The sequence below is a fragment of the Penicillium expansum genome (genome assembly GCF_000769745.1).
Source record: "Penicillium expansum strain MD-8 chromosome Unknown contig224, whole genome shotgun sequence".
In the NCBI taxonomy this organism is placed as follows: domain Eukaryota; kingdom Fungi; phylum Ascomycota; class Eurotiomycetes; order Eurotiales; family Aspergillaceae; genus Penicillium; species Penicillium expansum.
The window spans coordinates 783236-809158 of record NW_015971275.1 but is presented as its reverse complement, the minus strand read 5'-3'; the positions used below and the strand labels follow the sequence as shown (position 1 = coordinate 809158).

Below are 25923 nucleotides of genomic sequence, written 5' to 3'. Positions count from 1 at the left end.
GCCTGATCCCATCATCGGTCAAAGACAATCCGATTCCAAAATGGATATTACGGCCAGGAACTGGATAGGAACAGCGTGGTACCCCACCCCACGCTTGAGAGTTTGTTGATCTGCCCCCGATCACAGGCTGCTCACCACATGGGGATCTGGATTTAGTACCAAGGGCTTCTGAGCTTCTTGGGCTGCACTCCAGATCCATGGATAAAACCATCCCAATGACACAAAAGACCCGAAACTTATGCGGAGGAAACAGCAAAGCGGGATACGGTGTCTCAAAAGGGGAAGAAGAATGACAGTGAAGAGAGATATAGCCATGTATTGTCCAACAATTGGTTGGATTTTTGATTTGTTGATATTGATAGAGATAGTGTTGCGTTCTTGTTTGTTTCAAATGACTTTTTTACTTTTGCAATTCTTAAAAACACGTACATCTGTAGATCTAAATCGTCCTATGTATGCAAAGTCATAACCTCGTTATCTCATAACTACCAACCGACTTTTCCTGGTAATGAAAAAGACATCTAGTCTATCTGATCCTACTCAAATGCAAAGTATCTATTCTTCAGAAGTCTCCGCAACCACACCTGAGAACTCAGCATTGAGAAACCGCACAAACGCATTTCCAATCTGATCAGCCGACAACGAACCACCTCCAGGACCATGACCCCGACCAATATACGATCTGTTCAAGCTAATCCACTGTCTGCGTAGCCTCTGCAGCCGCGGTAGAGCCAAAATTCCACCAGCAGCGGCGAGTTCATCCGTCGTTCCAGTCATGGCGACATGGGACGGGACAAGGATAGGAATAGTTGTATCGGGAATTTCAATGGCGATTGCATCGGCGCGATTGCTCTGCGCAAGTGCTACTTCTGCGGATGGGCAGGTCTGCGTGAAATTGCGGATTGCAGTCACAACTGCTGATGTGCGCTTTTCCATTGCGTACATTGCGTTCGAGTCTGTTGCCGCTGCTTGCACGGTGGCTTGATGCGGGATGAGTCGGGCGCGTGTTGAGAGCCCGCCGCGGCCGCCACCTCGAGTGCCGGTTGCTGTGCTGGCAGCGTCTGAGATGGTGGTGGATGCGAGGGAATCCATTAGGCTTGGGAGGGCTGTTTCCGTGGGAGCATCGGTTGATGGGAGGACTACGCCTGTCAAGGCTGCGAAGATGTCTGCTACCGGGGGTTCTGCGTCGGCCCAGGGGACTGTGAATAGGGGCTTATCCCAGCGGCTGTGGGTGCTTGGTTCTTCGTAGCGGAAGATGAGGTTGTTGAGCAGGTCAGATGGGTATGCCTCCTCAGTGTCCTCGGTAGACTCCGCGGAGTCGGGTGCGGGGGTATCTTGGGTTTCGGAGGTCTGCGCATCCGATGTCTTCGAGTCTGCTTCCTTCCTGGCGTCTCGGCGCAGTCGAGCGTCATTGTTGGCGACGCACTGGTCGACGGGTGTACCGACGTGAACCTATAGCAGACCTGTCAGCTATTGGGTGTCGCAATTCATTTTGGATGTTCCAATCTCATACCACACAGCATGTCGTTTGCGCGGCTTTCGCCTCGCACCACAGCTGGTATCTCCATCCTTTGATATAGTTCATTCCGTCGAGGATGACGATGCTGTCCCGCTTGAGCACACGCTTGGCCCTTGCGTAGGCGACGCCGCGCGCCTCCTTCTCGGTGCGGGCATGGTCGTAGACGATCCGTGGGTGGGAGGAGTCGTGTGAAGCGACCACATGGACCTTGTATCGAGACTTCAACGAGACCTGCGCGCCTGCTTCGGCTGCTGCGAATACTTCATCTTGGTGTTTCTCGAACAGAGATGCGAGTTGATTGGCGCGGTGGGTAAGACCGGAGCACGGGTATCCCGTTAAAACGACGAGCTGAATATGTATTTGTCAGATTGGATTAAATAATATAAGAAGTTTCTCGACGTACCGGCATCGTTGCGTTGTAGCGATGATTGTTCAGGCGGACCTTTTTTTTTTCTTTGCGGGGGGATGGTGGCATGTGACCCGCATCTACATCCACGAACCATCTATATGCTCTGCCATGGAAAATTGTATTATTTTCTTAATTGAAATCGCTGTACTTAATAATATTCACCAATGCGGATACAGAACGAGAGAGAAAAAGCAAGAGTGAAAGGCTGTTGAATAGTGAGATTGAGGCCTGAAGTATGAGGCAGAGATATTTAATTCAAGTGTGGTTAGTTAAGGGTGTTTTATACAGAGATGGTTAATGTATTTCCATTTTCTAGAACAGATCTCGAGCTCAATGTATGTAAATTTTATCGAACTTTTGTCATGTAATCATGTCATCGTTCCAAGTAGGCCGGGGGTATCAAATCAACGGCTCAAACAGCTTTGGATGAATCCTCCAATTGATCCTGCGCCCATCGGATCTCATATCCGAACACGGTTCTTCGGAGTCTTTCATCCTGTAAAGAGTCAGTATCATGGCAGTGCAAAGGAGAATTCTTAGAATATAGACTTACACCAGGATCTTTCTCAAACAGTACCGCATCCATCACCTTCTCAAAGATCTTGGTGACAGTGAAGCCGCTCGCCTCGGCCAAAGGGAAGAATTGCTCGGTCTTGGGCAATAGCCAGGGCTGGTAGGGGGTGAAAATAACCAGAGCAACAGAGTTCGGGTCCTTCTTCATGGTTTGCTGCATGGTTTTGATCAAATTCGGGTGCTCACGGTGGCTGTATACCACATCCGCCATGATCAGGACGTCAAACAAGGATGGAGAGCCATCGGCAGCAGGAGGCAGATAGGCCCGCAGTGGGCTCACATCGCTGCCCCATTTGTAGCCATCAACGTGAAGGCGGGGCTTTCCGTCTTCCCTCGCGGGAATTGCACTGGCCGCCAACTCTGCGTTGTACTTCATGTTTTGAACTAGATCTGGATCCGGATAGTCGGTCAATACCACTGTCCGGGCACCCTGAATGGCGCTCACGATGCTGGGAACGCCTGCGGCGGCACCGATCTCGAGGACATCCTTGTTTCGGATGAGAGCCTCAGTATGCTCCTCAATGTAATGAGAGCTGGTTCGGCCAGCGTTCCATAGCAGATTTCCCTGTCAAGGTCTGTAAGTAGGCACCTCGGCTAGCAATGTCAATTGATATCATACATAGAGGGGGTGGCTGCCCACAAGACGGACGCGCACTTTCTGGCCCGATAGCATAGTGTGCTCGGCAAAAGTGGGGGGCTCATCTTCAGGGTAGTACCCTTCCGGGTCCTGAAATAGATTCCCCGAATCAAAATCGTCGGCCATGGTAGTATGTATGACTTTAATGCTTCCAAGCTATGGAGGGGAAAAAATATCGGTATCGGTTATCAATTTCTTATCGGATATTCTTTGTCGCCTCAGGCATCAATACATATACGTGCATGCAGGTGTGGGCTAATAGCGGATTTCTCGGCTTCCCGAGGTCGGGTATTGAAGATTCACATATTTCCACAATCAGACAATGTGTTTTAAACTGACTGCTCGTCATTTTAGAACACTCTACAACTCCAAAAAAAAAACTCCAATCTATTGACAGTTACATTATATGGCTAAAGTGTAACTGTGAGATCACATGGATGATACTACCACGTGATGTAATACATGATGTATGTAAAATGATGCGGAGAAGAGCGTGGAGATACCGTCACAATACCATAAAATACCATAAAATACCATGTAATATCCGACGAAACCCCGGGCAAATCTCGGGCTCAAGGGAAAACCTGCGGTTTGCCTTCAAATGTCGTATGCACCCCTGAGAGATATGTAAATCTCTGACCTCTAAAGCTTAGACTATCTTTCTCTTTTCATCACTTCTTTTCTCTTTGATTTGGTCGTCCAGCGTCTGCTTAGTGGAAATCACCCCCGCCCGCTAGATTTGTCTTAGTCTGCAATTTGCATCAAACGGCTTCGATTGCATTGCCACTCTGCTTTCTTTTCCACTCTTGATCTCCCATCGCATCTTTGTTCTTTGTCCATAGCAACAAAATCTCTCCCCCATTCTACCCATCTACCCAAGTCCACATCCACTGCGACCCATTCTCCTTGCATCTTAAAGATCGGACCGCTATAGTCACGTCATGGACTCGACACTGCGGACAGCATACAACCCTCAAGCACCTCTCGTCCAGCCTACCACCTCCTTCCATCCCTCTTCCTCGACCCCCAACCCTTCAACCGGGCAGTCGAACATGGCAGCCCAGGCTCAAAGTACCCTAGAAGTCGCATCGAATGCGACCAGCCAGGTGTTCTCACCCTCGCTTCAATCTGCCTGTTCCCCGCAGACCTCCGCCCCTCCCATGCAACCCTTGTCACAGGCATTTGGCAACACATCCAACCCGAGTACCATTCCCATCGCCCCCGCAGTCAACACCCAAGCATTATTACCTATGAATGCAGCCCCCGCTCCGGCGCCCACTTCCGATGCCTATCCCCACCAGATAAATGGTCTCGGGGGTCCAACTGCCACAGCGCCCTTTCTGCAGGATTTCAATCTCGTCGCCGAGGCAGCCAAGCGTGCTCAAATGGGTATTGTCATGCGGGATCTCGAGAGCGTGACTCTATGATTTGGAGATTTCACCGCTAGATAGGGCAGGACCCAGGTCGGGGATGGAGACGCCGTGCCGGCTGCACGTGCGTCTCCGAGGTGCATGGACTGGCTCCATTTTCTAGACACGCCGGGGTTGGGATTACTATGGCGTATTATACGTGGGCTTTGGATTTTGAATTTTCTTTTGGATTCTGCAGACGCACCTTCTTGCTAGCAGAAGGTTGCTGCGTTTGACCTTGCATTTCGTCTCATTTGGATGCTTTGCAGGTTGATTCTGGTATTTTCAGACGGTGTTTCCCTGGTGCTTAAATTTTCCTTATGGCTTACAGCCCCTATACCATCCACTCACGAGACATGCAATATCATCCGTTAAAAAAATACCTGTGCAATAACATGGATATCAGGGATTAGGAGATAGAGGCGTAGTATTCCGAATTATGATACTTGCCTAGAAATATAGAGGCTCTGTGTACAGAAGTGACTCCACTTCTAATCTATATCTCTTTCACGTCGAAATAGTCTGCACACATGTGCTTTTCGGGGTTTATGCGGTAATTTTTCTCCAGTTCTGTGGAAATGAAATTAGTACTAGTTTTGTCATTATGGAATTTGCTTTGGGTTGGTTATTCTCGCTCTGCTAAAAGATGGAATAGGTCAGAATGATGCCTTTAGAATGCCTCTAGAAAAGATGTTAAAGATACCAATTACAGGCTAGTTAGCCCAGTCTTAGCCTTGAAGATGAATACTCCCTCTACTTAACAACAATGACCCGTTTGAAGATCTATAAATTGGATATTGTTTTCTCTATGCTCATGCGAAATATATTCTACCCTATTAGAGTCTATAGAACCGAAGGCAATAATAACCGACGATCTACTCTCCTCTTCCAACCCCTCAGCTGACCAGTGACGCAAGGACCTCGGTTTTTCTTCCCTGAATCTGAGCAAATCCAATCTACTAGATCCGGTATGGAAATTAGGTGATCAGGCCCTACGGGATACCCTTTTGGGATAATGTCCTTATTCCAAAGTTATTGCAGATCCTTTTCCCCGCGTTTTGCCCCGGACATCGGAGCGGAGCCGACCTCGGGAGATGATTCCCCGTAATCTTTTGAATAGGCAAGTCCCTTACATGTATATCCAAGATAAAACTGTGTATTTAGGCTATTTCTACACTGGTCTATAAGGGGTAATGTCCCACTGATACGTGGATAGTGGAGATTTCATATGTTTGATTTACTATAGTTCCGATATGACTACAGTCTCGCAAAAGAAAAAGCCCTACTTCGGGCTAACAGGTGGATGGCTGACCTTCTAGATTACGGTATGAGTAGAAGTATAGTGTCTTCCAATGTTTTTACTCTAATATTTTTGCAATAGGCTGGGGTTTTCATGCTTGTGGAATTCCTCAGCCTAGGCTAAATCTCAATTTTTGATTTTTGATTAAGATAATGAAAGAGATGTACATAATAGCTGGAGTATACGGGTAAGAGATATAGTGGGGTAGATAGCGATGCCTCGCCGTCATACAATCTTATATACTACCTAGGTATCAATATAGATTATAAATCTGTAAGATAGTCCAAAGTACTTTTATAGATCGATATTGATTTCTAGAAGCACTTTATAGCTCTTGAAATGACCACTTTCTCATCATTGACTCGACATATATTCCATATCTTTATTCTAATTCAGATACAGGAGTGTCGCCGATAGTCTTATTCTATACTTTGCGGTGATCTATTTCGAACCGATTCCCTAACTACAATATAGAAGAAGGAGAAAATACTCCTAAACATACTAGCTGAACTAACCAAAAAATTTTACTACTTAGAGGATGTTGTTTGCGATCTGAGTTCAGACTTCATTTTTTGCTTAGTATATTAGCAAATAGACATTGTTTACCTCTTTGCCTTTGCTCGTCACGGATCTAAACTAAGCGATCTTACCATAACTCGCTTTATACCCTGAATTCTATCATATTTCGACACCTTATAAGTCTAGATATAAGTCTAGATGGTCACAAATTTAGGATTTGGGTTTATTGGATTGTTTCCAGAGCAGCAAAGCATCATAAAGAAAGAAAATAGGCTATCTAAAACTTCCAATTAGAAGTATCAGGGTTGTTACTCCATTCAGACCAGTTGACCTTTTTGGGTGGCTTAGCTAGGTCGAACCAGTAGGACTTTGCCTCACTCCAGGGTGTTGGCTTAACCTCAATCCACTGACGGAAGCCGACCATAAAACTATAGGTTATAAATTAGTAAATCCCTTTGGAGCAAGCACAGTGCAACTGCTAAGGAGGGTCGTACAGATTACCGGAGGCGGAATCCCAAACTAAATGCGAGGGACCAGAGAACAAAGGGCGAAAGCCAATAGTTTCGGTCTCACTAAAAGGGGCCGATGTTAGTACACATCTATTATAAGCAACGTAGAATAGAGGCGTTAACTCACCGGATTGTCTTGTTCTTAAAGGCTTCCCGAATATTGTGGCGTTGATCATCACTCATATCCCAGAAGACCTTTGCGCCAAGGCTATCCCCTAGCTGAACACCAGGCACTTGCTCCCACGCAAACGAGACCAGGAAGCCAGCGGGTACAAGAGCAGAGCTCTCTTGCTCCTGTTCCCTATATCCTAGGAGGCGGGGGGTGACTTTCGACTGCTTATCGGTAAGAGTCTTGTATGCTACTAGCTCGGGCGGAGTCCACGCCCTAGCTTGCTTAGCGCGGGTAGCATGATCGTCAAACTCTGTGCCGAGGTGGGGCAGTTGCTTATATATCCTAACGAACGCGATTTTGCTAGCATCTCCGTGTTTCTTGCACTGGTACTTAACGGAGGCATAGGAGACAGCGGAGTGGTCGGGATCCTTTCGGTGCTCGTGTTCGTTAACGCGCTTGAGGACAATCCAGGTGGAGGGCGTAGGGGCATCGAAGACAATACTACGGAGCTCGGGGCCCCGGAACCAGGAATGCTGCGAAGTCATTTCGATTGATAAGATTGAAGGAGCAGGGTACGGAAACAAAATGACGACATGGCGAAGAGGGAGAAAGTTGATAGCTAAGTGATGCAAGAGAATGGTGAACTTTATTTTTGGCATGTGATATTCCTATAGGTCTATTTATTTCTTTTGTTCCTTCATCCTCTATTGCTATTGGTCTTCTTCTTTGTTTATTTCCTTCTTTACTCCTATTGACCATATCGCCGCAAATAGTCCATCGTCTACTATACTTATTGGCCGAATGGCTGCACCGAAAGTACTAAGAGCTTGTCTGACATTATACAGAGACACTACAGCACTATTGAGAGCAGTATCCACTCCAGTCGATCGGAATAGCAGCTGTGCGAGGCACAACTATCTTATAGAAGGTATACATCACGCCTATGCTTTCTTAATAATGCCACCCATAAAAATAATTATAAATATCAAATATGTACATACCGCAATTTAAGGTTACAGATATACTAGTCATCAATTTGGCCATTGTCATATAACCAGGTCAGATCTTGCTAGTCTCGGGACCAGACATATTTAGTATAGCTACCTTGGCTTTATGTTACTTTGCAAATCCTTGTTTCGATAGTCGGGCACAGACGATGTGCGGACAGTATGATTCATATCGAGAAATACATATAGAACAAACACAAAACTCAGAACTAGGTATCAACAGTCCAAACACCTCGCAACCCAGTGTCAGGGCGAGGGTTTACGAGTGAGCACAGGGCCAAGTGCATCATCCCCTGACGGAGAGTAACATCCCCTTGCCCGGTATACACATCATCATGGTAGATCAAAGGAGAGAATTCCAAGCCCCTAATTCTACCAAAAAGGACCTGACGTAAAAACAGAGTCTCATTGTAATTGCTTATAAACCCGAACTTGAGATCCAAGTCTTCCATGTACTGGGCAATTTGTCCTGTGTTTACATTTTACGTTAGCGCACAGAACTTTCTATCTAAGCCAGCGTTCATGACTGTATATAGGTGAGAGATCTTACCTAAGACTTGGCGAAGCAATTTGTCCTCACCAAGGTCGAATTGCGAAACAATTCTCTCCAACTGGTGGTCGTACACCCAAAACGTCTTCATCTCACCAACGACATGAGAACTGCCATTAGGTCGCATAATCATGACATCGGGTGTTTTTCGGTATTTCAGCGCGTTTGTCGTGCATTTAAAGTCGCCGAACACCAAATCAATATGATTGACATCGAATACAGCGCCCAAAGCTTGTCCTACACGTTCGTCAAAACGCCCCTGTAATCCTGTCTCATCACCGCATCGAATATGCTCGTTTGCTAGTGGTCCAAGGGTAGGAAAATTGACGAGACTTGACGAGAGAGGGACTGGGCTCCAATTCGTATTTTGAAATGTCGCAGTGACCTCATTATTAAAGGTCGCCCAACGACGTAGGGGTCCGACGTATCGAATATCGTGAATAGCATTCGATCGCGTAAAGTTCGGTCCAATATTGATATCAGGCAGTGCATGTTGCAGTAGATCAGTGCTGGTAATGGGAATAGACATTTTGGCTATGCTTAGTGAAATCAAGTTCGTGTGGGAGCTCGGTGTTGATGTTTACAAAAACACAAAAAAAAAGGGTTGAAGCCTGACCACCTAGCACCATCTACACGCTCCTTCCCCGTAGACTTCACAGTGATACAAGCCAGATCTCGGGACAAGATATTTCACAGGGCCTACTGTTGCAGTAGACCAATCCATCATCTTCCTCCATCACATAGCTTGTACCAGTTTTCTTTTCTTTGATTGGAATCAATTGACATGTTTTGTCCTAGGTGGTATGCGCAACCGATATGACTTTGTTTGGTTACGACCAAGGAGTGTTCAGTGAGTGATCTGGAGACTACGTATGAAATCTTGAATTAACCTATTTAAATCCAGGCGGCGTCGTAATTACGCAAGATTTTCTCGAAATCCACGATCTGGTCGGACCTACGAAGACAACGGCCCTATCCACGGTGACTGCGATATATGATATTAGTTGTTTCTTTGGGGCTCTAGTCGCCTTCACTATTGGTGAGCGTCTGGGCCGCAAGAAAGCTATCTTGCTGGGAACTACTATCATGGCAGTTGGCGCTATCCTTCAGACCAGTTCGTTTACTTTGGCGTAGATGTTCGTTGGTCGTATCGTGTTAGGGTAAGTGACCTTGTCTTCAGAACGCTTTATCATCTTCTAACATCCCTGATAGTGTTGGAAACGGTAAACAAGATTATTTGGACTCAATTTAAATACACTATTCTAATAAGCAATGGGTATCAACACTGCTACAGCCCCAATCTGGCAGACCGAAACATCCCAAACTAAATGGCGCGGAAAACTAGTAATCCTAGATATGATGATGAACATCGCCGGCTTCTGCCTCGTCAATTGGATCAACTATGGACTAGCATTTGCAGGCGGCTCTGTATCCTGGCGATTCCCACTTGAGAGAACGGCTGTTGGCAAGGGTGTTTTGCCTATTGAGACCGCAGAGCATGTGGAATGGACAGACGCAGAGAGGAAGAGGTGAGTATTAAACTGTCGTTGATGATAGACTTTGCAAAGCCATGAGTATATCGTGGAGGGATTTTGTTTGTTTTATTTAACGTCCAGCGGAGCATATGACTCGGGATATGCAAGTATACAGTAACAGCTGATTGGCTGTTTCAGATCTAACTAATGATATAGCATCAATAACAAAGTGAATGCAAGTCCTAGCAAAGAATCTACCCTAGAATCGGTACTGGAACTAATTACTCCTTGAGTTCTGATCATAGTCTATTCTGCAAGATCCCTATTCTAGGTGCAATCCCTTTTTTTTTTAGCGATCCCCAAATGACAATGCAGGGCCATTCCCAACACAGCCAATTTACCGTCCCAGTTCATTCTTCCTACCTTGGCATCTTCGTTGCGGTCACGGGTACATACTTGAAATTTCGCATTTATTTCTTTTATATTTGTTTCATATTCCTCAGTCACATTTGGAATACGTAATATCGGACGTTTTCGGTCTTTATTTTTAGGCGTTGGATAACGGGCTGACGTTAGCCTACCGGCAATTGCTTAGTTTAGAGTAAAATGCCAACTGCATGGTGGCGCAATTAGCGTGTTATTTATTGAACTCGAGATATAGTCCGTAGTCTCTTCAAGGGGTTCAGTATATGATATATTATTCTGATATATCAAGGGAGAAAAAAAAATGCCAATATTCCAAATAAACCAGAAATCCAAAAATTTATAATCCCAAACACCGAGCTATGCGCAAGTCAAGGAGAGAGAAGTGGAAACAATGAAACCTCAAAACAAGAACTAGCGATTAATAAAATGAAAATGATCGCTGTCCACCCCAAAAAATTGATGGATATAGCAGGCGCAAGAAAAAGGAAATGCAAAAAATGAGAGTGTTAAACCAGAACACCCCTTGCGCATGTATGTATGAATAGCCGTGTATTGCGACAATTTGAGCATCGATGCCGTGCTCATAGATGGGTGATAATGATTTCTTTTCTTTTCTTTAATTTTTTTTGGTGATCGTCATATGGTGTTTCCGGCCATTAAATGAACGAAGCTTGGCTCCTGTTCGCGTATTGAGTTGATGAACCGATCAGATTCGGCGAAGATATGCTGGCCTCCTTGGAGCTAGTAGGCTTGCCTCGCGAAGAGAAAACCGATAACCGGCGGGAGATCCGCTGGCTCATTCCTCGTGTCGGAGAAGACCAATTATCGAAAGAGATGATGGACATTGGCCGCGATCGCGGGGGTCCGTGAGATGTCCTCGGAGCCTCTGGGCGAGATGGGGGAGCAGTGTAACCAGGTCCGTCGTAGAACATGGTTGAGCGGCGCTTGAGCTTTTCGGTGGTTTGGCGAGCGTCCATTGAGAAGTCTTCGCGGATATCGCCTAGGACATGTGAGACTCGGCGGAGTAGTTTGGGAGGTTTGGCGTAGATGGAGGGTTCTCGCTGCTCTAGGCCGTATACTTCTAGAGGGGTTGAGTCGGTTTCTTGATCCACGGGGGACGAGTAAAACCGAGGGTACTTGACAGCCATCGGGACTCGGCGGGTGTTCAGTGAAAGTGTGGATGTGGGGGGATGTTGGTATGGAGAAGAATGAGACTCGGATGAGACGCTGGAGGAGTAGGAACTGTTTGTTGCAGATGAAATCAACATGGCTTTCAAAGGCTATGATCTTTTACAAAAGGAAAAGAGAAGAAAAGAGAAGAAAAGAGAGAAAAAGTCCAAAAAAGGGTATTCTGATGAAATTCCGAAAAAGACCAAAAGTGGATCAGAGACATCAACATTTTAGTCCCGTAACACTTAGATGACTTGGTAATTTTGCTTTGCTTTATTTATATTTTTTCTCCTATTAGTGTTATAGTGTTATGGCGCTCTACAGGTCTTAGCTATTTGAGTCTTGACTATTACTATTTACGCAGTATGATCTGCTGTATAAACAGTCATGTACGGAGTACGGGAAGTACAGATAACTAGAAGGTTATCCATGTGGAAAAACACCCGTGGGGTGATCAGATCATGTCTCAAAGATCTGACAACACGTTGTCTTCGATCCAATGACGCGGCAGAACAAAGCCACGATTTTCGTATACATACAAAATAATAACCCGTGGACTGTGGACGTAATGCTACATTCTTCAAGTAGAACCATTCCAAAGCTCCTCCACGTCCCCCTCATACGCAACGTACAACATAAAACACTGGATTGCGACATTTACCAAGGGGCAGAGACAGTGCATCCACGGTTCCCACCGGGAACTGTGGATTCCTCATTTCTGATTGGTCCGATTCCCGCTCAGGGGGAAAATGGCGCCATGGGTCTATACTTTTTTATAGAAACCGTGGAATGAAACAGAATCATAGACAAAGGAGACATTCAAGAAATTCAAGAAATTCGAGACATTAGAGACAATTACTATTTAAACACATGAAGGCAAAGGTAGGAAGAATACAGAGTACCACCTAACTAATTATATACTCCGTACATAGTTAATATGTTCTCCGAGAAAAACTACTTCCCCATTGAGTTTTGCCGAGAGATCCACAGGAGCACAGGAGAGAACCACAGCCACACACGAGCCCACAAGTTTGAGAGATGGCGCATCGTATTCCATCCATAGATGCTATTATTGAACTATATTATACAGCATATGTGGTTCTATTATTTTCGATGGTATTATGTTGTACATTGTTACATATATAATGTAGTTAGCCATATTACTCCGTACTCCGTACAATAACTACAATACTACGCAATGTTGTAACCTACGGGTTCTTCCCCGCACCGGTAATTCGGGACTCGGAATATCATCTCAGCTGATTCATTTGCTACATTTCGATCGTGCCTGTCATAAGTACCCCAGGTGCCCAGGGTGAAAACTCTCCGATTACATCACAAAGCGGAGGTTGGTATCTGTCGATCTCGAGTCAGCTGGGGCGCTGGGGTTACACCGCTGAAAAAAATAAAAAGTTAACTTACCAAGGGGATGACTGCAGCTCAATTGCGGCTTCTGTGAGTATTTGCCTTCGAGCTCATTTCGGATCGTGTTCAGCAGCTGCAGGTAACTCTGCTGTGGCCACTGTTGCAGTGATTTAATAAACGCCCAACTCAATGCACCACGCGCCTGTCCGTCCTGGAATGTATCCGCCCTGTTTCCGGGTTAGTTTGGATTCTTATTTATTTTAAAAATTTAAAAGTTACGCCACTTACGAGGTCTGTGTGTCCTTGGACCCTGAAAACATCACCACGTCGGCTGGAGAGGTCTTGGTCATGATTGTGCGCTCACGGGCCGAGTCGCCGTTGACTGCCTTTTTGAAGAACCCGATGGCGGTGGAGGCGACACTGGAGAAATCACCTTGTCCATACGAAGTGAATGCACTGAACAAATCCTGAGCGGCCTCCTTGGCCAGGTTGGGCTCCTTGAGAACACCTTGCGTCGAGTAGACGTACGGTAGATCCAATGCAGTGCCCGAGTGGCACGAATCGAAGATCGCTGTCAATCGTACTCCGGGCCGCAGTGGACGCACCATGATGGCATGCATATCATCGTCGACAATGTGACCGGTTTGGCGGTAGTCCAGTGGGTAGATGACATCGTCGAATCCATCGTCCTCATCTCCATCCAAATCGGGAGTACGACCTCCGTGGCCGGAGAAGTGAATGAATAAGGAATCGTTAGGTTGAGCATCTTTAACGAGCCACTGCATGGCACGTAGAATGTTGGCCTTGGTAGGGAGGCTCAAAGGGTTCCGTTGATCGTCGGTGAGAATGACCATGTCCTCTCGCTTGTACCCAAATCGCTGAGTCAGGAAGTTGGACATGTTAGTAACATCGTTGATACAGCCTTTTAGTGCATTGGGTTGTCCTGCGTAGTTGATTCCGATCAGCAAAGCCCGGCGGCGACCGGTACAAGCTGAGTACTGGAATCTATAGTTTGATGGAGCACCTCCACCGAATTGCTGAGAATTCTGGGGTGGGGTTGGAGGCAGATTCGGGGAATGTGCACGAGGAAGTCCTGCTTGATGGTTAGTGANGATTTTTTTTTTTTTTTTTTTTTTTTGGCATATTAAGAACTTTACCATTTTGAGGGGCACTCAGAGTATGATGGTGGGAGGGATGGCGAGGAGGTGGAGTATGACCATATGGCGGGGTAGAAGGGGGAGGATATTGGGAATATTGAGGATAAGGCGCTGGTGGGTAGGGGGAATGGCTAGGACCTGGATAAGATGATTGTGGTTGATGATAACCATAGGGCTGAGGAGGATAGGGCTGAGGCGGGGGTTGCCATTGGGGAGGTTGTTGATATCCTCCCCATGGGGGTGACCCTTGTCCTGGAGGGGGACCTTGAGGTGGATAGTACATCTTTTTCAAAGATGTGACTTATGATCTCCTGATGTAAAGGGAGAAAGGAAGGTGAAGTAGAAGAACCGTTTAAAAGTAATTCGGCTGACTCGGGGTGGGTCAGGCAAATGGGACTTAACACTTTCCTTTTGGGACAAGTGTTAGTGCCCGGGCAATTTTCATAGTAGTCCATACGGAGTACTCCGTATACAAGGAAGTACACTGAAGGATCCACCATTAGGGCTGCAGGTCAATCACTTTAATTCAGGTTTTTTCCTCATTGAACTCCAATGATCCACGGGTAGATAGTATGTGTTGTAATCTAATATGTAATGAAATGTACTGAAACAAAGAAACTGAGGCTGTAAATTAGGCAGCGACTTTCCCTTCATCATGTGACTAGACGCGTCACCTATCTCAAAAGTTTACAATTTCCAACTGAATCTGCGGAGAGAAGATAACGAAAATAACGAAAATAACGAAAATAAACAGCCGCCTTCCCGCCCTTTGAAACGGCCAGCCGCACCGCCTACGGTCCAGTACCTGCACCCTAGCTTTATTAGTCATCATGTTCTATGGACTCTCTGTATGGATGAGAGATGAGAAGGATGAAAAAGTGGCTTTGTGCAGGACCCTTGCACAAACGTCGTCTGCATTGCCTGCGAGATGGCCTTAATTAAGTGCTGCTTTATAGGCAAAGTTGTTGTCAGGTAGTCAGGTAGTCAGGTTGTCAGATTGTCAGATTGTCAATGGTGTCTAGTAGCTTATAGTAGGTCGGGTTTACTAATTCGTTCTTGAAGATCTGAAAGCTCTAGTTGACTTTATAATATCTCACCTGGTAATCGACACAAGTTATGCTTGATATGTCTCGCATTTTGCCTTTTCATCCCTTTTGGAGTATCCTTATGCAAGCTCTAGAGCTTAGTGGGGTTAGGGTCTTACTATCATCCGGGACATATCTCATTCCGCCACCAGTAGATGATCGACTTACATTCGAGGATGCGAACCGCCAAACGGATTCCTTACTACCCGGAGTTATATCTTCTTCGGAGATGCGGCTATTTGCAATTTTCTTCTAGGCGTTTGCGGTTTACCAGGAACTAATGGTTTCGAAAGCGCTCCACGAAGTCCTCATCCAAGTCTGGCCAGCTCACAAATCTGGTGCGCGATCAGTCATGAAAAGGGCGGCCATAATGTAGCGAGAAAATGACTTTCTCGAGTTCTGGAGTCACATATCATGCAATGTATCTTTAGCCTTTATCTGGCATTAAGAACTATTCTCTTACCAATCTCATTCAGTAAATGTGCCTTTCCAGCTGTCACACACCAATCAGCACGAAATTTTTCCCGACAGAATTACAAAAATTGTCATTGAGGACGTCATGCGGAGTGATACTAAAGTATTCATGCAATGCTTTGAAGCTAAGATGTAGTCGATAGGCTGAGCGGAAATGATGTTGAGCCGCCACGAAATGAAACGGGGCGTTTGTGACGCCTTGTTAAGCACAATTACACTTAAAGATTCCGTGAGGGGAAGCCAGAACTTAGACATAGGAGACTGCCTGCGAGCAGTGCTTTGCTGTGTGCAATGGGAGAGTCAAGAGCGAATTTCGAGTATCAGGGTGGCTGAAAGGACCCTGGAAAGACCTCGGGAGTCATACAAGGGATGAGACGGGCCAGACCCACCAGATTACCTTTCGAGACTTCTCAACAAAGAAGGTGAGGCAATTTTCATTTCATTTTATGCCCGTTTCGACCCGACCAGCGAAAGTACCGAAGGCTCAATCAATTTTAAACAAGTTTCACAAATCTTGATTTTACTCGGAGAATGCTGTCTAGGAACTGCAGAGCCTTTTCACCTTTCAGTTCTTTTCATTGCACGATGCATTTTATGGATATATTCTCGAATTCTGGCATTCGAATCAATTCTTCTCTTAGGAATTACGCAGCTAATACAAACGAAACTTCCTCTCTGCGTGTGGTAGAATCACCTCATAGATGATTACAAGCGTTCTGTCTGTGCCTTGGTCATGGGACGAATGACCTTCGGGTTAATTGCAGATGTGACAGCTATAATCTCACCGAATTCTCCTCGGTACGACCTTCCTACTGCTTGTTGGGTCTTGAAAGAATCCGGGATTTTTTTTGTTGAGTACTCTGCAAACCATTCGTTGGCAGACTATTATCTGAACTTGATACCTGAATTATTGTCTTGAATTATTTTTTTAAAACACATTTTTGGTGGCGAGTGAGTCTATAGGCAATGGGACATCTAGAGGTTACAAAACCGCGTATTCGGACGCTAAACCGGAAGCGGTGAAACTAATCGGATACAGTAATTCACACGTCCCGCTGTTTACCCAAAAGGACACTAGACAATTATCAAAAAAGTAAAAAACCTTTGGAAGTGGCAAGAACTAGACTAGGAATAGACCTGGGCAACTTGCATAAAAGTGCGTAGGTGAGATTTGCCTCTGAGGCGGTGGCTTGGGTAAAAGACTTCAATGCGGCTCTATATAATAACAGAGACAGTCATCATGGTGCTCTGGGTCGGGTTACAGTAAGCACTTGTAAGTCCATATTACTAGTACAGCTAGTACTAGTAGTACTAGTTGTAATAGTTCTTTATTCACGCTATAGCTGCCACTCCGGGAGCCGCACATGCACTGAAGATCCGATAGGGGTAGGACTGGAAGGATCGTGGATACGCCTGTGGACTCCACCTAATCCGAGTCACGAGAGATCGGAGATCATGTACAGAGTACTCCGTACATGTCTTAGTCCTGATTGAGACGGATGGGCCGCTTTTGTCGGACATGTTGGTCCCGAGTTCGTAATCCGAGACAACAAATAATAAAGAGCCTCACAAGGATCTAAGCCCCTGCCAAATTACGTGACCGGTGATCCGGGGAGAGCTGCTCCTACGGTTTCCAGTTTCCAATCTTGCTAGTGCGCAGGTGGTACGCATCAATCCATTTTGGGTTAAGATGGAGGCTCTTTTGGCATTTTTAGTACGGCAAGGTTCCATGGTTTTCATTGTGGGACTATTCCAAGGAAGGTTCCTGTTTCCAAGGTTCCATTTGCTACAGTTGAGCCTCATTTACTCCCTCACCTCCTCTTTCCCTCCTATCTTCCTTCCTTGAATTTAAATCTAGTTCCTTCCCTATCAATTTCAAGGCATGGAATTCGTTTTGTTTTTTTTTCTGGCTGTTGCCCTGTTTTTTTTGTCTGAGACACTCCCTTGAGACTTGAAACAACAGACTATTTGACTATTTGGCTACTTGTTATAATCATGACGACTGTACAGAGTCTGGATACTCTCCCATTTGATGTGTTTTACCAGATCGCAACCTCGCTGGATGACCGTGATTTTGTGAACCTCAGTCGCACCAATCGTGCTCTCTATTCTCTGTCACAAAGCGAACAGATTGCCCGCAAAACTGTCGAGGTAGGCCAAGTCAATCCCTCGCTTGAATTACAAGGCTGATCCCAGTTTACAGAATTTTTTACCCTACAGCAAAGAAGGTCAGGCTGCCCTGGCGGCCCAGTCCGGTTTTCGAAAAGCCGTCGGGCATCGGCTTGCTATCCACGAGGCTGTCGCCACGGCAGATCCGTATTCGGTGGTCTGCCTAGGCTATGGGGCTGAATTTCTCTACAACCAAGGATATTTGTGTTATCGCTCTGATAATTGGATTCGTTTGCTGTACGTGCATGGTCCTGCATTCAGGGAACGTGTCATGGACCTCCGTGATGTGTTCCCTCAACTGCTGAAAACCGGGTTCGTAGAGCCAGGCGCAGAAGATCGTGTTACGCTCTTGAGCTACTGCGATGATATTCTCGTCTTCCGAGTGGCCGACGTAAATGCGACCGAGGATGCGTTACTCGTGGCCAATATGGCGTGGCGGAAAACCAACCAGGAACGAGATTGTTTCCTGCTCGTTGAGAAAATCCCAGCTTCTGCGCCACTCTTTGTACGGCACTGCGGATCTTACATATGGTATGGTACATTTACTGCTGCCGATGGTTCGGATGGTGTGTGGTCTATCACTGGTGTGGATCTCGAATCGAAAGAACCTATTAAGTTCTTGCTCGACCGAGCGGTCGATGGCGATCTTGGACAAACACTGTGTTTTGAGATGCATGATGAACATCTCTATGCAGTTTCGACGCAAGTTGTCGTAGATGACGATGAAGTACACTCCTCTTTCTACCATTGGTTCTGTCACGCCCCTCGCGAAGACGGCCGCAAATGGAACGGTCGCTTGTGGCGCCGAGAGCATCAAGAAGGCCCGATCAATGAAATGTGGACTGATCTTTCAATTCGTAAAGATGAGACAACTGGCCGGCCAGTCATACTTGAATGCCGTCGTGAGTGGCGCGATGGCAAAAGCGAAAATCACCGTACATACTACACACAGCGACTTCCTACACCGGAGGAAGCTCTAGCACCTCTTTCAGGAGGCACTATCGAAACTCCATCCTGGTTGTCTATAGATGATGACCTTGAGAACGACTCCCCCTACGATGAGCGACCTGCAAAGCGGTTGCGGCGGCATTACCATGCCGAGTACGAGTCTGGCTCTACCAAGCGGCAGGAGTTCATCGCAGCTCGCACCAAACACAGAAGCTACCATCTCGGTGCATCCACCTTTGTGGACATTGTTAACGACCCTGACGGTAATAATTTACGGTCTAGAGATAGAATCAGGTTGCGGACGGTGTCCCGCAAGCGCAAATGTCCTATTGACGAGGAGGGAATCGAGGGACCTCGCAACCGACTATTCCAACCCACTCAGGTAGACCACTACGGCTTACCTGTTGAAGGCTCTGAGGAACGCTTCGAGTGTCGTGGTGTGCGTATGTGGCCTCCAGAAGACGCCCCACCTGCATTACAAAAATTGCTTTGCCCAGGCCCGCGCACCGGATCTGTGAAAAGTATTGCAGACGAACGCTCCATCATCTATTCGATTGACGCCCCCGGACTTCCCCCCAATCAACAAGCTCTTATCCTCATTAGCTTTGATCCACATTTTCAAATTCCCATTACGACGCCTCTTCCCACTGCTACCTCTCCAGATTACCAGGCTTCTGGGGAACTGTTCCCAGAGACACTGAAGCCACCACCTCCATATTCTCCTTTAGGCAATATGGTGGAAGAAGCACCGCCCTTTTACATGGGTATCAAGCGCTGGTACTTTCTGCGTGGAATAAGAGATCGGATATTGGAAGAGTCTTCCATAATTCAACACAGACAGGATCAGATACAATTAGCCACCATAAGACGATAGATTATTACCAATGACAAAAACAAGTTAAAGTTCAAATCAGCTCAAAGTAAACTTAGTATACGAGGTCATGCATGCTTCCCTTTTACCAGCAAACAATACGAACAGTCGATTCGGGCGTACGGGCGTACGGGAGGCCTTGGGCAGCAAATCTCATTCATGATTTCACCATTGAACATTAGTGACAGTCAATTGGGTGCCCTAGACATCACTTGGCATATCTAACACGGCCTTATATGCATATGTGTTCCATTATATACCAATTTCCAAATGGAAGCCCTAACAGTCGTAAGGCTGACATCCACAGAGTGCCCAGGTAGACTATGAATTCCTTTATTCAAATTCAAATATAATATCAATCAGTTACCCAATATTGAAAGATATAAAACTATCGAGACAAGTCATTTGGACAAAGATCATCCAATTTGACATGAATCTCCTCTTTATCTAGTGCTTTTGTCAAGCTGACAGCCCATTGCAGTAAAACAATATGCAAGCCTACAAACTACACAAGGATCAGATCCATTCCTATCATCATATAATTTTATAATTTATATCTTATGCATTATCATCTGCACCGACTCAGCCCGGGCAGACAGCCATGTGTACAAAAAGTGCACTAGCACACCGATGCACTGCCTCAACAATGGAGTCAACAGGAAAAACAAGAACGTTAGGACCTGTCTTTATCTTTTAAAGATAGAAAGACAGCAACACACTCCGAAAACGCCATCCAAAAAAAAAAACAAAAACAAAAACAAAAAAGAAAGACCATTGCCACAACCCAAAGGGGGAATCAAGTATCGTCTAGGCATCAGCGAGCATCTCGCAATCATGTACACAGAACCCGGGACCCGGTGACCTTTATCGAGAAGAAAAGGAAACATAAATGCCAAAGAAAAAGAAAAAGAAAAATGAAAAATGAAATGTGAAATGTGAAATGTGATCGACATTTCACAGCTTCTTGTACATCCCAGCCACCGAATTGATGATTAAATCCCGTTTGACTGGGTTCGTGTCACGGAACATATCGCGCACTCCGATGTTCGTCTTCATCTTGGATGCAAGCTCGGAGGCTTCGGATATTATTGAACTGGAGTCACTGTCATTGCTGCTGCCGAGACTGCCTAGCGGCTTGCTCGTGTCGCCCCCTGATTTGAGAATATCTGTGAGGGTTTCATTGCCACTGAGCAGGTTGTGAACAGTGTTCTTGATCAGATCGGCGATTGGCACGTTGGCCGTCAGCGTCAGCTGCTTCATCGCGTCGGTGTAGTATGGCACCAGTGTGCCGTTCCAGGTGACGGTTCGGGTTACCGTGTCCAGGGCTAAGTTACCGGTTTTGAGGGCTTTTGCCTGCGATACGAGTACTTCTCCGAGGTGCTCGATTATTGTGGGTATGTCGAGGACTCCGGTTAGAGGGAAGACGTTGGCGCCTGGCTTGATAGTGACGTCTTTGACGGTGGCGTTTCCAATAACGAGGTCGCCGCTCTTCACGTCAAGGACGAGTGTGCCAATATCAAGAGTCAACACGGACGGATTGGGAAGGGAGACATTTCCAATTAGGTTGGTGCCGTCTTCGCGGGCTGGAATGAGTCCACTGTCGGAGAGGCTGAATTTCTTGAATTGGTCCAGTACTGGAATGAAGTCAGCTTCACTTCTAGGATATGATGTTTTGTTTCTGCGACTCACCCGGCGACATGATATCCTTGTCCATAGTAACCTTGGACTTGAGCACACCCAAGTATGAATTGGTTACACCTCTGACCGACAGCGCAGTCTCCTTCTGGAAGACGACATTTTTCACATACTCATTCCAGGTGGTCAGGTTGGTCAATGGCGTCTCAACCTTGGTCACGCCTAGGGTGGTGTTGCCCCTGATGACTTTGCCGTCGATATTAGCCTGGCCCCATGCATTGTCTGCGCCAGCGTCGCGCACGAACAGATTTAATGTGATCGGCTCGATGCGTACTGGCAGTGCAATCTTGAGGTTCAATGCCGACAGCAGCGTCAATTGAATCTTGTCCGGTCGCGGGTTTAGGACCGAGGCATTGACCAATACTAAGTCGGACTTGTTGACAACCATTTGTGAGATGGCTGGAATGGCAACCAGGAAGCTATCATTGCAATTAGTATCTTTGTTTGTAGTTCCCAAGCATTGCAGCTTACAAGACAGGCAGGAAGATCGCCAGGAATATGATAGTCACCAGAAGGTGCAGACACCAGAATCGCTTCCAATGGCGTTGGAACTTCTCAGTGCGCTTCAACTTCCTAGTCTCCAATGACAAACCTCCGGCCGATTCGACATGTGCAAGCTGGGCGCCTTCATCGTCACCTTTGGATATTAATGGACCACGATGAATACCCAGAGTATATTTGGCATCATCTGAAGTCAGATATGCTGGGGTATCTGTATTTTTGCCCATGATCGCAACAACACCGACTTGGTGACCTTTTAGATTAGAAGGGGGGAGGATTCTGCGTATATGTAGTTTAGCGCAAAAGCACCCCCAGACTTCTTCTCCTCTCCATACACCGAAGCGGGACCCCGTGGGTACAACACAAGAAAAAAACCCCAAATAAAAGGACAAAAAGGAACAAAGCGGGTTTCTCGTCGGAGCAGGATTGCTCCCTTTGGCGAATGACGCAGAAGAGGGGAGGGATCAGCGCTTCAGGAGATGGCGATCTGCTGCCAACCGCGGCTTATCCCCAAAAAAGGCGACACTATTCACATGGGCCGAGATGATCAACACCCTTAGACGTTGGAGGGTCTCTCGGGGGTTTGTGGGGGGATTTCTGGGGAAAGAGACAAGATTTTGATATTAATGAGATGATTTACTCACTTTTTGACAGCCCAATTGAAGAAATATTTGACCAACATCTCTTTAACTATGTCTCTTCCTCCATCCCCTGTCTCCCCAGTGGACGAAAAGCCCCGAGACTTTCCAAGTGGCTCTGATGCGACCGTAAGCAATAACACCAATGTCTCAGGTCGTCTCCATGCCCTGGAACAACTAGAGGTCCTTCCCAAAATGCTGCAGGAGGGTATTCTCTTCGCAGGATCTGGCGCGACGCTGCTACTTCAAGCTGCCATGCCGGGAATCCGCGATGCAGGCGCCAACCACGGCGGTCACAAAGAGCTAGCCACTGAGCTCCTCGACGCTCTCCAAGCCAATATAAGCTACATTTCCTGCTTGGTTTTCGGCACCCGCAGCGAGCGCAAAGTTCTCATCGATCTCCTGCAGGAGGGCAATCCGCCCCTACTGGGCGGCGGTCGCTCGAATCGTTTCGCTGAGCATCCGCCTCTCCAGTTGTGGATGGCGGCGACGCTATACGCGACCGCGACCGATTTCTACCAGCGTGTCTATGGCCGCGTGGACTACGCCAGCGCCCAACGCGCATACAGCGAGTATGCCTTGCTCGTGAACTGTCTGGGTCTCCCTCTCGGTACTTGGCCGGAATCCCGTCAGGCATTCTGGTCTTACTGGGATGATCAGGTCCATCAGTTGACTGTCTCATCGGATGCGGCTCAGTTTGCTAAGGACCTTCGTGAAAGCAACGATATGCCGCGCTGGGTGCAGTCTTTGAAGCCTTTCTTGCGTGTGACTACAATTGAAATGTTGCCCCCGAGTCTGCGTGATGCCTACGGTCTGCGCTCGACAATTACCACTCGGACTCTTTACCGTACCTGGATGGGCTTCTCGGTCGCTCTTTATCCGGCGATGCCTGATAAATGGCGGGCATACCCTTTGAAGTTCTACCAGGATCGACTCAAGGAGAAGTTGGATGGGAAGGAGGTTTAAGAAGGATTCTGTGGATTTAGTTTAATGTTTTCTTTTTCTGTATATACCCGTTAATGAGAGACATGATAGTTCTGTGTATTCTGTGTATTTGAAAGGTTCTATTGTATTTCCATGTAGATACATATACTCCTTCAATAAATGCTATAAATTGTGCAATAAAACAAGATAGCTATAGTAATTGTCATGATTCGTTCATTTTATCAGCCCCTCATAGTGATCCTAGTATACCACCCAGAAGCTTGGAAATATCATCGACCAGCTATAGTGCATTAGTATATGAGCACCAAAGTAGCAAAAGCAGTACATACCGGTGTAGCATCCTCAACGAGAGTAGTTGTGTTACCAACAAAGCTCTTAGTCAACAAGCTGTGGGCGTTCGTCAAGATATCCTGCAGGACGACGATATTATCGGCGGCAAGCAACTTGGCTGCACCATCAAGGATAGTATCCAGCTTGTTGAGGTTATCGGTGGTCAAGAGGGACTGAACGCCGCTCAGAATCTCGGGCAGCTCTTCCAGTAGACCACCAGTGGCAGCCGGAGCCGGTGCAGCAACAGGATTAGGACGAGGCTCGGGGGCAGCTAGAGCCAAGGGGGCCAAGGCCAAAGGGAAGAGAATCCGAGAGAAACGCATTATGATGTTATATTGAAGGAGTGAGGAATGGGCAAAGAAGAAGATAGTAAAAACATCCAGTGTCTTATACACAAGCTGATCTGTTTTCCGTAGATGTGACTGTCATTAGCGTCAAAACCAGGAAAATGTCCGAGGCCATCCCGGATAGACATAATCTCGATGTTGACTTTGAGGCCGAGGGATAAGCAATGCCATGTGAGAGAGATAGATGAAGTGCATATTACAGGAAGCCAATGGCGAATGAGAAAAGAAGAGAATCCAATACGATCAAATACGACAATTTCCCCGCAAGCCCCTCTTTCCCCTCGTCCGCCCCCAGAATGTCGCCTCTTAGTAGAAGATCGTCGGGATGATCCCTTTTTTTTTCTGTTTTGGCCCTTTTTTCAGGTTAGTGATATTTGCTTGTCTTACAATGCCTGCCCTTACCAGATCCACTTCGGAGGAGAGGTTCGCTTTAGTAGTGATCGACACAAGCCATCTATGTTATATATTATCTTCGCTTATAGATCAGACAGATCAGAAAGAACTACTCCGTAGTGATGCATATACTGTGTAAAATGATGCCATTTCCATACTTCTATATTAAATTTAATCTATAAGAAAAGAAACAAGCATGTGCTTAATGCAACGGTCTTACCTGAACTCCACTGTATGTACATCGTATATATCGTATAGACCTAAGTGCTCCGAGGGAGTAGAGATAAGCAAAAAATAATAATATTCGGATTTCATATGCAGATTGAAGTCTTTTGGATTTCGGAAAACGTATCTCATCATAGTCATATCTACTCCGTACAAAGTAAAGTACTTCGTGCTCCGTACGCAATTCATGTGGATCCTCGCATCACAGAGCTAGTGCTAGTCCAAGCACTCCCAGCGCCCCCAACGCCGAAACGGTCAGCCCCGTGGGCTGTGCAGCTGCACCTTTAGAGACCGAGCTCACCGGCCCTCCAGGATTGGAATCGGTCGCAGTGGCTTCCGCTGCAGCCCCTGTATTTGCAGCCGCATTCTTCTCGGATGTTGTGGCCGTCAATGCTCCCCCGGAGATCTGTGACTTGACCACTGACATGTAGTTTTTCACATCCGTTGGAAGAGCGCTGTACCAGACTGGGGTAGTACCAGCCTTGAATTGACTGGCAAGGGAACTGCGCTCCGCTGGGTTGATGAGTTCCCAGATGACGGACACCGGCACGACTGATAGGATCTCGGAGATGAGAGACTTGGGCGGCGGCGAGATGTTGGCGAAATTGGCGGTGGTTGTTTGGTTGGCTACCAGATTCTCTCTGTGAAAGTGTTAGGCTGTTTTATAAATATGTAGAAAAAGAGTCAGATACAGTGCGCTTGAGATGGCACTAAGGTTGATGCCATTGTCTGTAGTATCTCGTCGGTGATGGTGTTGAGCACCCCAGGCTGTTGCGGCAAAGAGGAAAGCTGCCGTGAGTTTCATTTTGTCAAATTGTAGAGAGGAAAAGAGAGAAGACAAAAATAAGGGTGTACAGTTCAAGATGGGGCAGAGTGTAGAGTATATCAAATGCTTAACCTGCTTGGCCCGTCGATCGGAAGAATCTCCCCGCACTAGTCTGAAATAACATGCAACATACAGTCGCTAAATTTCCTGTTAAATTAATTTCTAAAATTCCAAGATTCCACATCTTTTCGGTCCGTTGATCAGCCTCGGGGCTCACCAGAATCAGATGCCAATCTATCAGATCCTCGGGAAATTTGTTTCTTTGTGGGGAAATGTAGTACTTTGTATATGTCAATGTAGCATTGCATAGAGAAACTTGATAAATCTGCAGATCCATCT

The 25923-nt window shown here is 46.5% G+C and overlaps 13 protein-coding genes across 13 annotated transcripts; 4 read left to right on the top strand and 9 right to left on the bottom strand.

Moving 5' to 3' along the window:
• Positions 1–555: 555 nt before the first annotated feature.
• Positions 556–1928, bottom strand: PEX2_069220 (putative RNA polymerase II Elongator complex associated protein Kti12; the record flags this gene model as incomplete). Its single annotated transcript, XM_016744193.1, has 3 exons — positions 556–1452; positions 1514–1867; positions 1923–1928. 3 exons carry the CDS (start codon positions 1926–1928, stop codon positions 556–558), a joined length of 1257 nt encoding a protein of 418 aa, XP_016599906.1.
• A 412-nt stretch (positions 1929–2340) lies between these two features.
• efm7 (putative nicotinamide N-methyltransferase Nnt1) lies at positions 2341–3264 on the bottom strand (the record flags this gene model as incomplete). The annotated part of the gene is made up of 3 exons (XM_016744192.1): positions 2341–2424; positions 2482–3066; positions 3121–3264. 3 exons carry the CDS (start codon positions 3262–3264, stop codon positions 2341–2343), a joined length of 813 nt encoding a protein of 270 aa, XP_016599905.1.
• An 815-nt stretch (positions 3265–4079) lies between these two features.
• Positions 4080–4565, top strand: PEX2_069200 (uncharacterized protein; the record flags this gene model as incomplete). Its single annotated transcript, XM_016744191.1, has 1 exon — positions 4080–4565. One exon carries the CDS (start codon positions 4080–4082, stop codon positions 4563–4565), a length of 486 nt encoding a protein of 161 aa, XP_016599904.1.
• Positions 4566–6643: 2078 nt separating this feature from the next.
• Positions 6644–7532, bottom strand: PEX2_069190 (uncharacterized protein; the record flags this gene model as incomplete). The annotated part of the gene is made up of 3 exons (XM_016744190.1): positions 6644–6794; positions 6861–6938; positions 7003–7532. 3 exons carry the CDS (start codon positions 7530–7532, stop codon positions 6644–6646), a joined length of 759 nt encoding a protein of 252 aa, XP_016599903.1.
• A 671-nt stretch (positions 7533–8203) lies between these two features.
• On the bottom strand, positions 8204–9073 carry PEX2_069180 (uncharacterized protein; the record flags this gene model as incomplete). The annotated part of the gene is made up of 2 exons (XM_016744189.1): positions 8204–8463; positions 8545–9073. The coding sequence occupies 2 exons, from the start codon at positions 9071–9073 to the stop codon at positions 8204–8206; spliced, it is 789 nt and encodes a 262-aa protein (XP_016599902.1).
• A 743-nt stretch (positions 9074–9816) lies between these two features.
• PEX2_069170 (General substrate transporter) lies at positions 9817–10311 on the top strand (the record flags this gene model as incomplete). Its single annotated transcript, XM_016744188.1, has 2 exons — positions 9817–10073; positions 10236–10311. 2 exons carry the CDS (start codon positions 9817–9819, stop codon positions 10309–10311), a joined length of 333 nt encoding a protein of 110 aa, XP_016599901.1.
• A 790-nt stretch (positions 10312–11101) lies between these two features.
• PEX2_069160 (uncharacterized protein) lies at positions 11102–11593 on the bottom strand (the record flags this gene model as incomplete). The annotated part of the gene is made up of 1 exon (XM_016744187.1): positions 11102–11593. One exon carries the CDS (start codon positions 11591–11593, stop codon positions 11102–11104), a length of 492 nt encoding a protein of 163 aa, XP_016599900.1.
• A 1352-nt stretch (positions 11594–12945) lies between these two features.
• On the bottom strand, positions 12946–13879 carry PEX2_069150 (caspase family protein; the record flags this gene model as incomplete). Its single annotated transcript, XM_016744186.1, has 3 exons — positions 12946–12971; positions 13038–13207; positions 13269–13879. 3 exons carry the CDS (start codon positions 13877–13879, stop codon positions 12946–12948), a joined length of 807 nt encoding a protein of 268 aa, XP_016599899.1.
• A 3812-nt stretch (positions 13880–17691) lies between these two features.
• Positions 17692–19909, top strand: fbx15 (F-box domain protein; the record flags this gene model as incomplete). The annotated part of the gene is made up of 3 exons (XM_016744185.1): positions 17692–17847; positions 17900–19590; positions 19777–19909. The coding sequence occupies 3 exons, from the start codon at positions 17692–17694 to the stop codon at positions 19907–19909; spliced, it is 1980 nt and encodes a 659-aa protein (XP_016599898.1).
• A 729-nt stretch (positions 19910–20638) lies between these two features.
• PEX2_069130 (DUF3712 domain-containing protein) lies at positions 20639–22107 on the bottom strand (the record flags this gene model as incomplete). Its single annotated transcript, XM_016744184.1, has 3 exons — positions 20639–21318; positions 21374–21798; positions 21851–22107. 3 exons carry the CDS (start codon positions 22105–22107, stop codon positions 20639–20641), a joined length of 1362 nt encoding a protein of 453 aa, XP_016599897.1.
• Positions 22108–22572: 465 nt separating this feature from the next.
• Positions 22573–23484, top strand: PEX2_069120 (oxygenase MpaB family protein; the record flags this gene model as incomplete). Its single annotated transcript, XM_016744183.1, has 1 exon — positions 22573–23484. The coding sequence occupies one exon, from the start codon at positions 22573–22575 to the stop codon at positions 23482–23484; it is 912 nt and encodes a 303-aa protein (XP_016599896.1).
• A 208-nt stretch (positions 23485–23692) lies between these two features.
• PEX2_069110 (uncharacterized protein) lies at positions 23693–24116 on the bottom strand (the record flags this gene model as incomplete). Its single annotated transcript, XM_016744182.1, has 2 exons — positions 23693–23743; positions 23793–24116. The coding sequence occupies 2 exons, from the start codon at positions 24114–24116 to the stop codon at positions 23693–23695; spliced, it is 375 nt and encodes a 124-aa protein (XP_016599895.1).
• An 844-nt stretch (positions 24117–24960) lies between these two features.
• PEX2_069100 (uncharacterized protein) lies at positions 24961–25563 on the bottom strand (the record flags this gene model as incomplete). Its single annotated transcript, XM_016744181.1, has 2 exons — positions 24961–25399; positions 25451–25563. 2 exons carry the CDS (start codon positions 25561–25563, stop codon positions 24961–24963), a joined length of 552 nt encoding a protein of 183 aa, XP_016599894.1.
• Between the last annotated feature and the right edge of the window lie 360 nt (positions 25564–25923).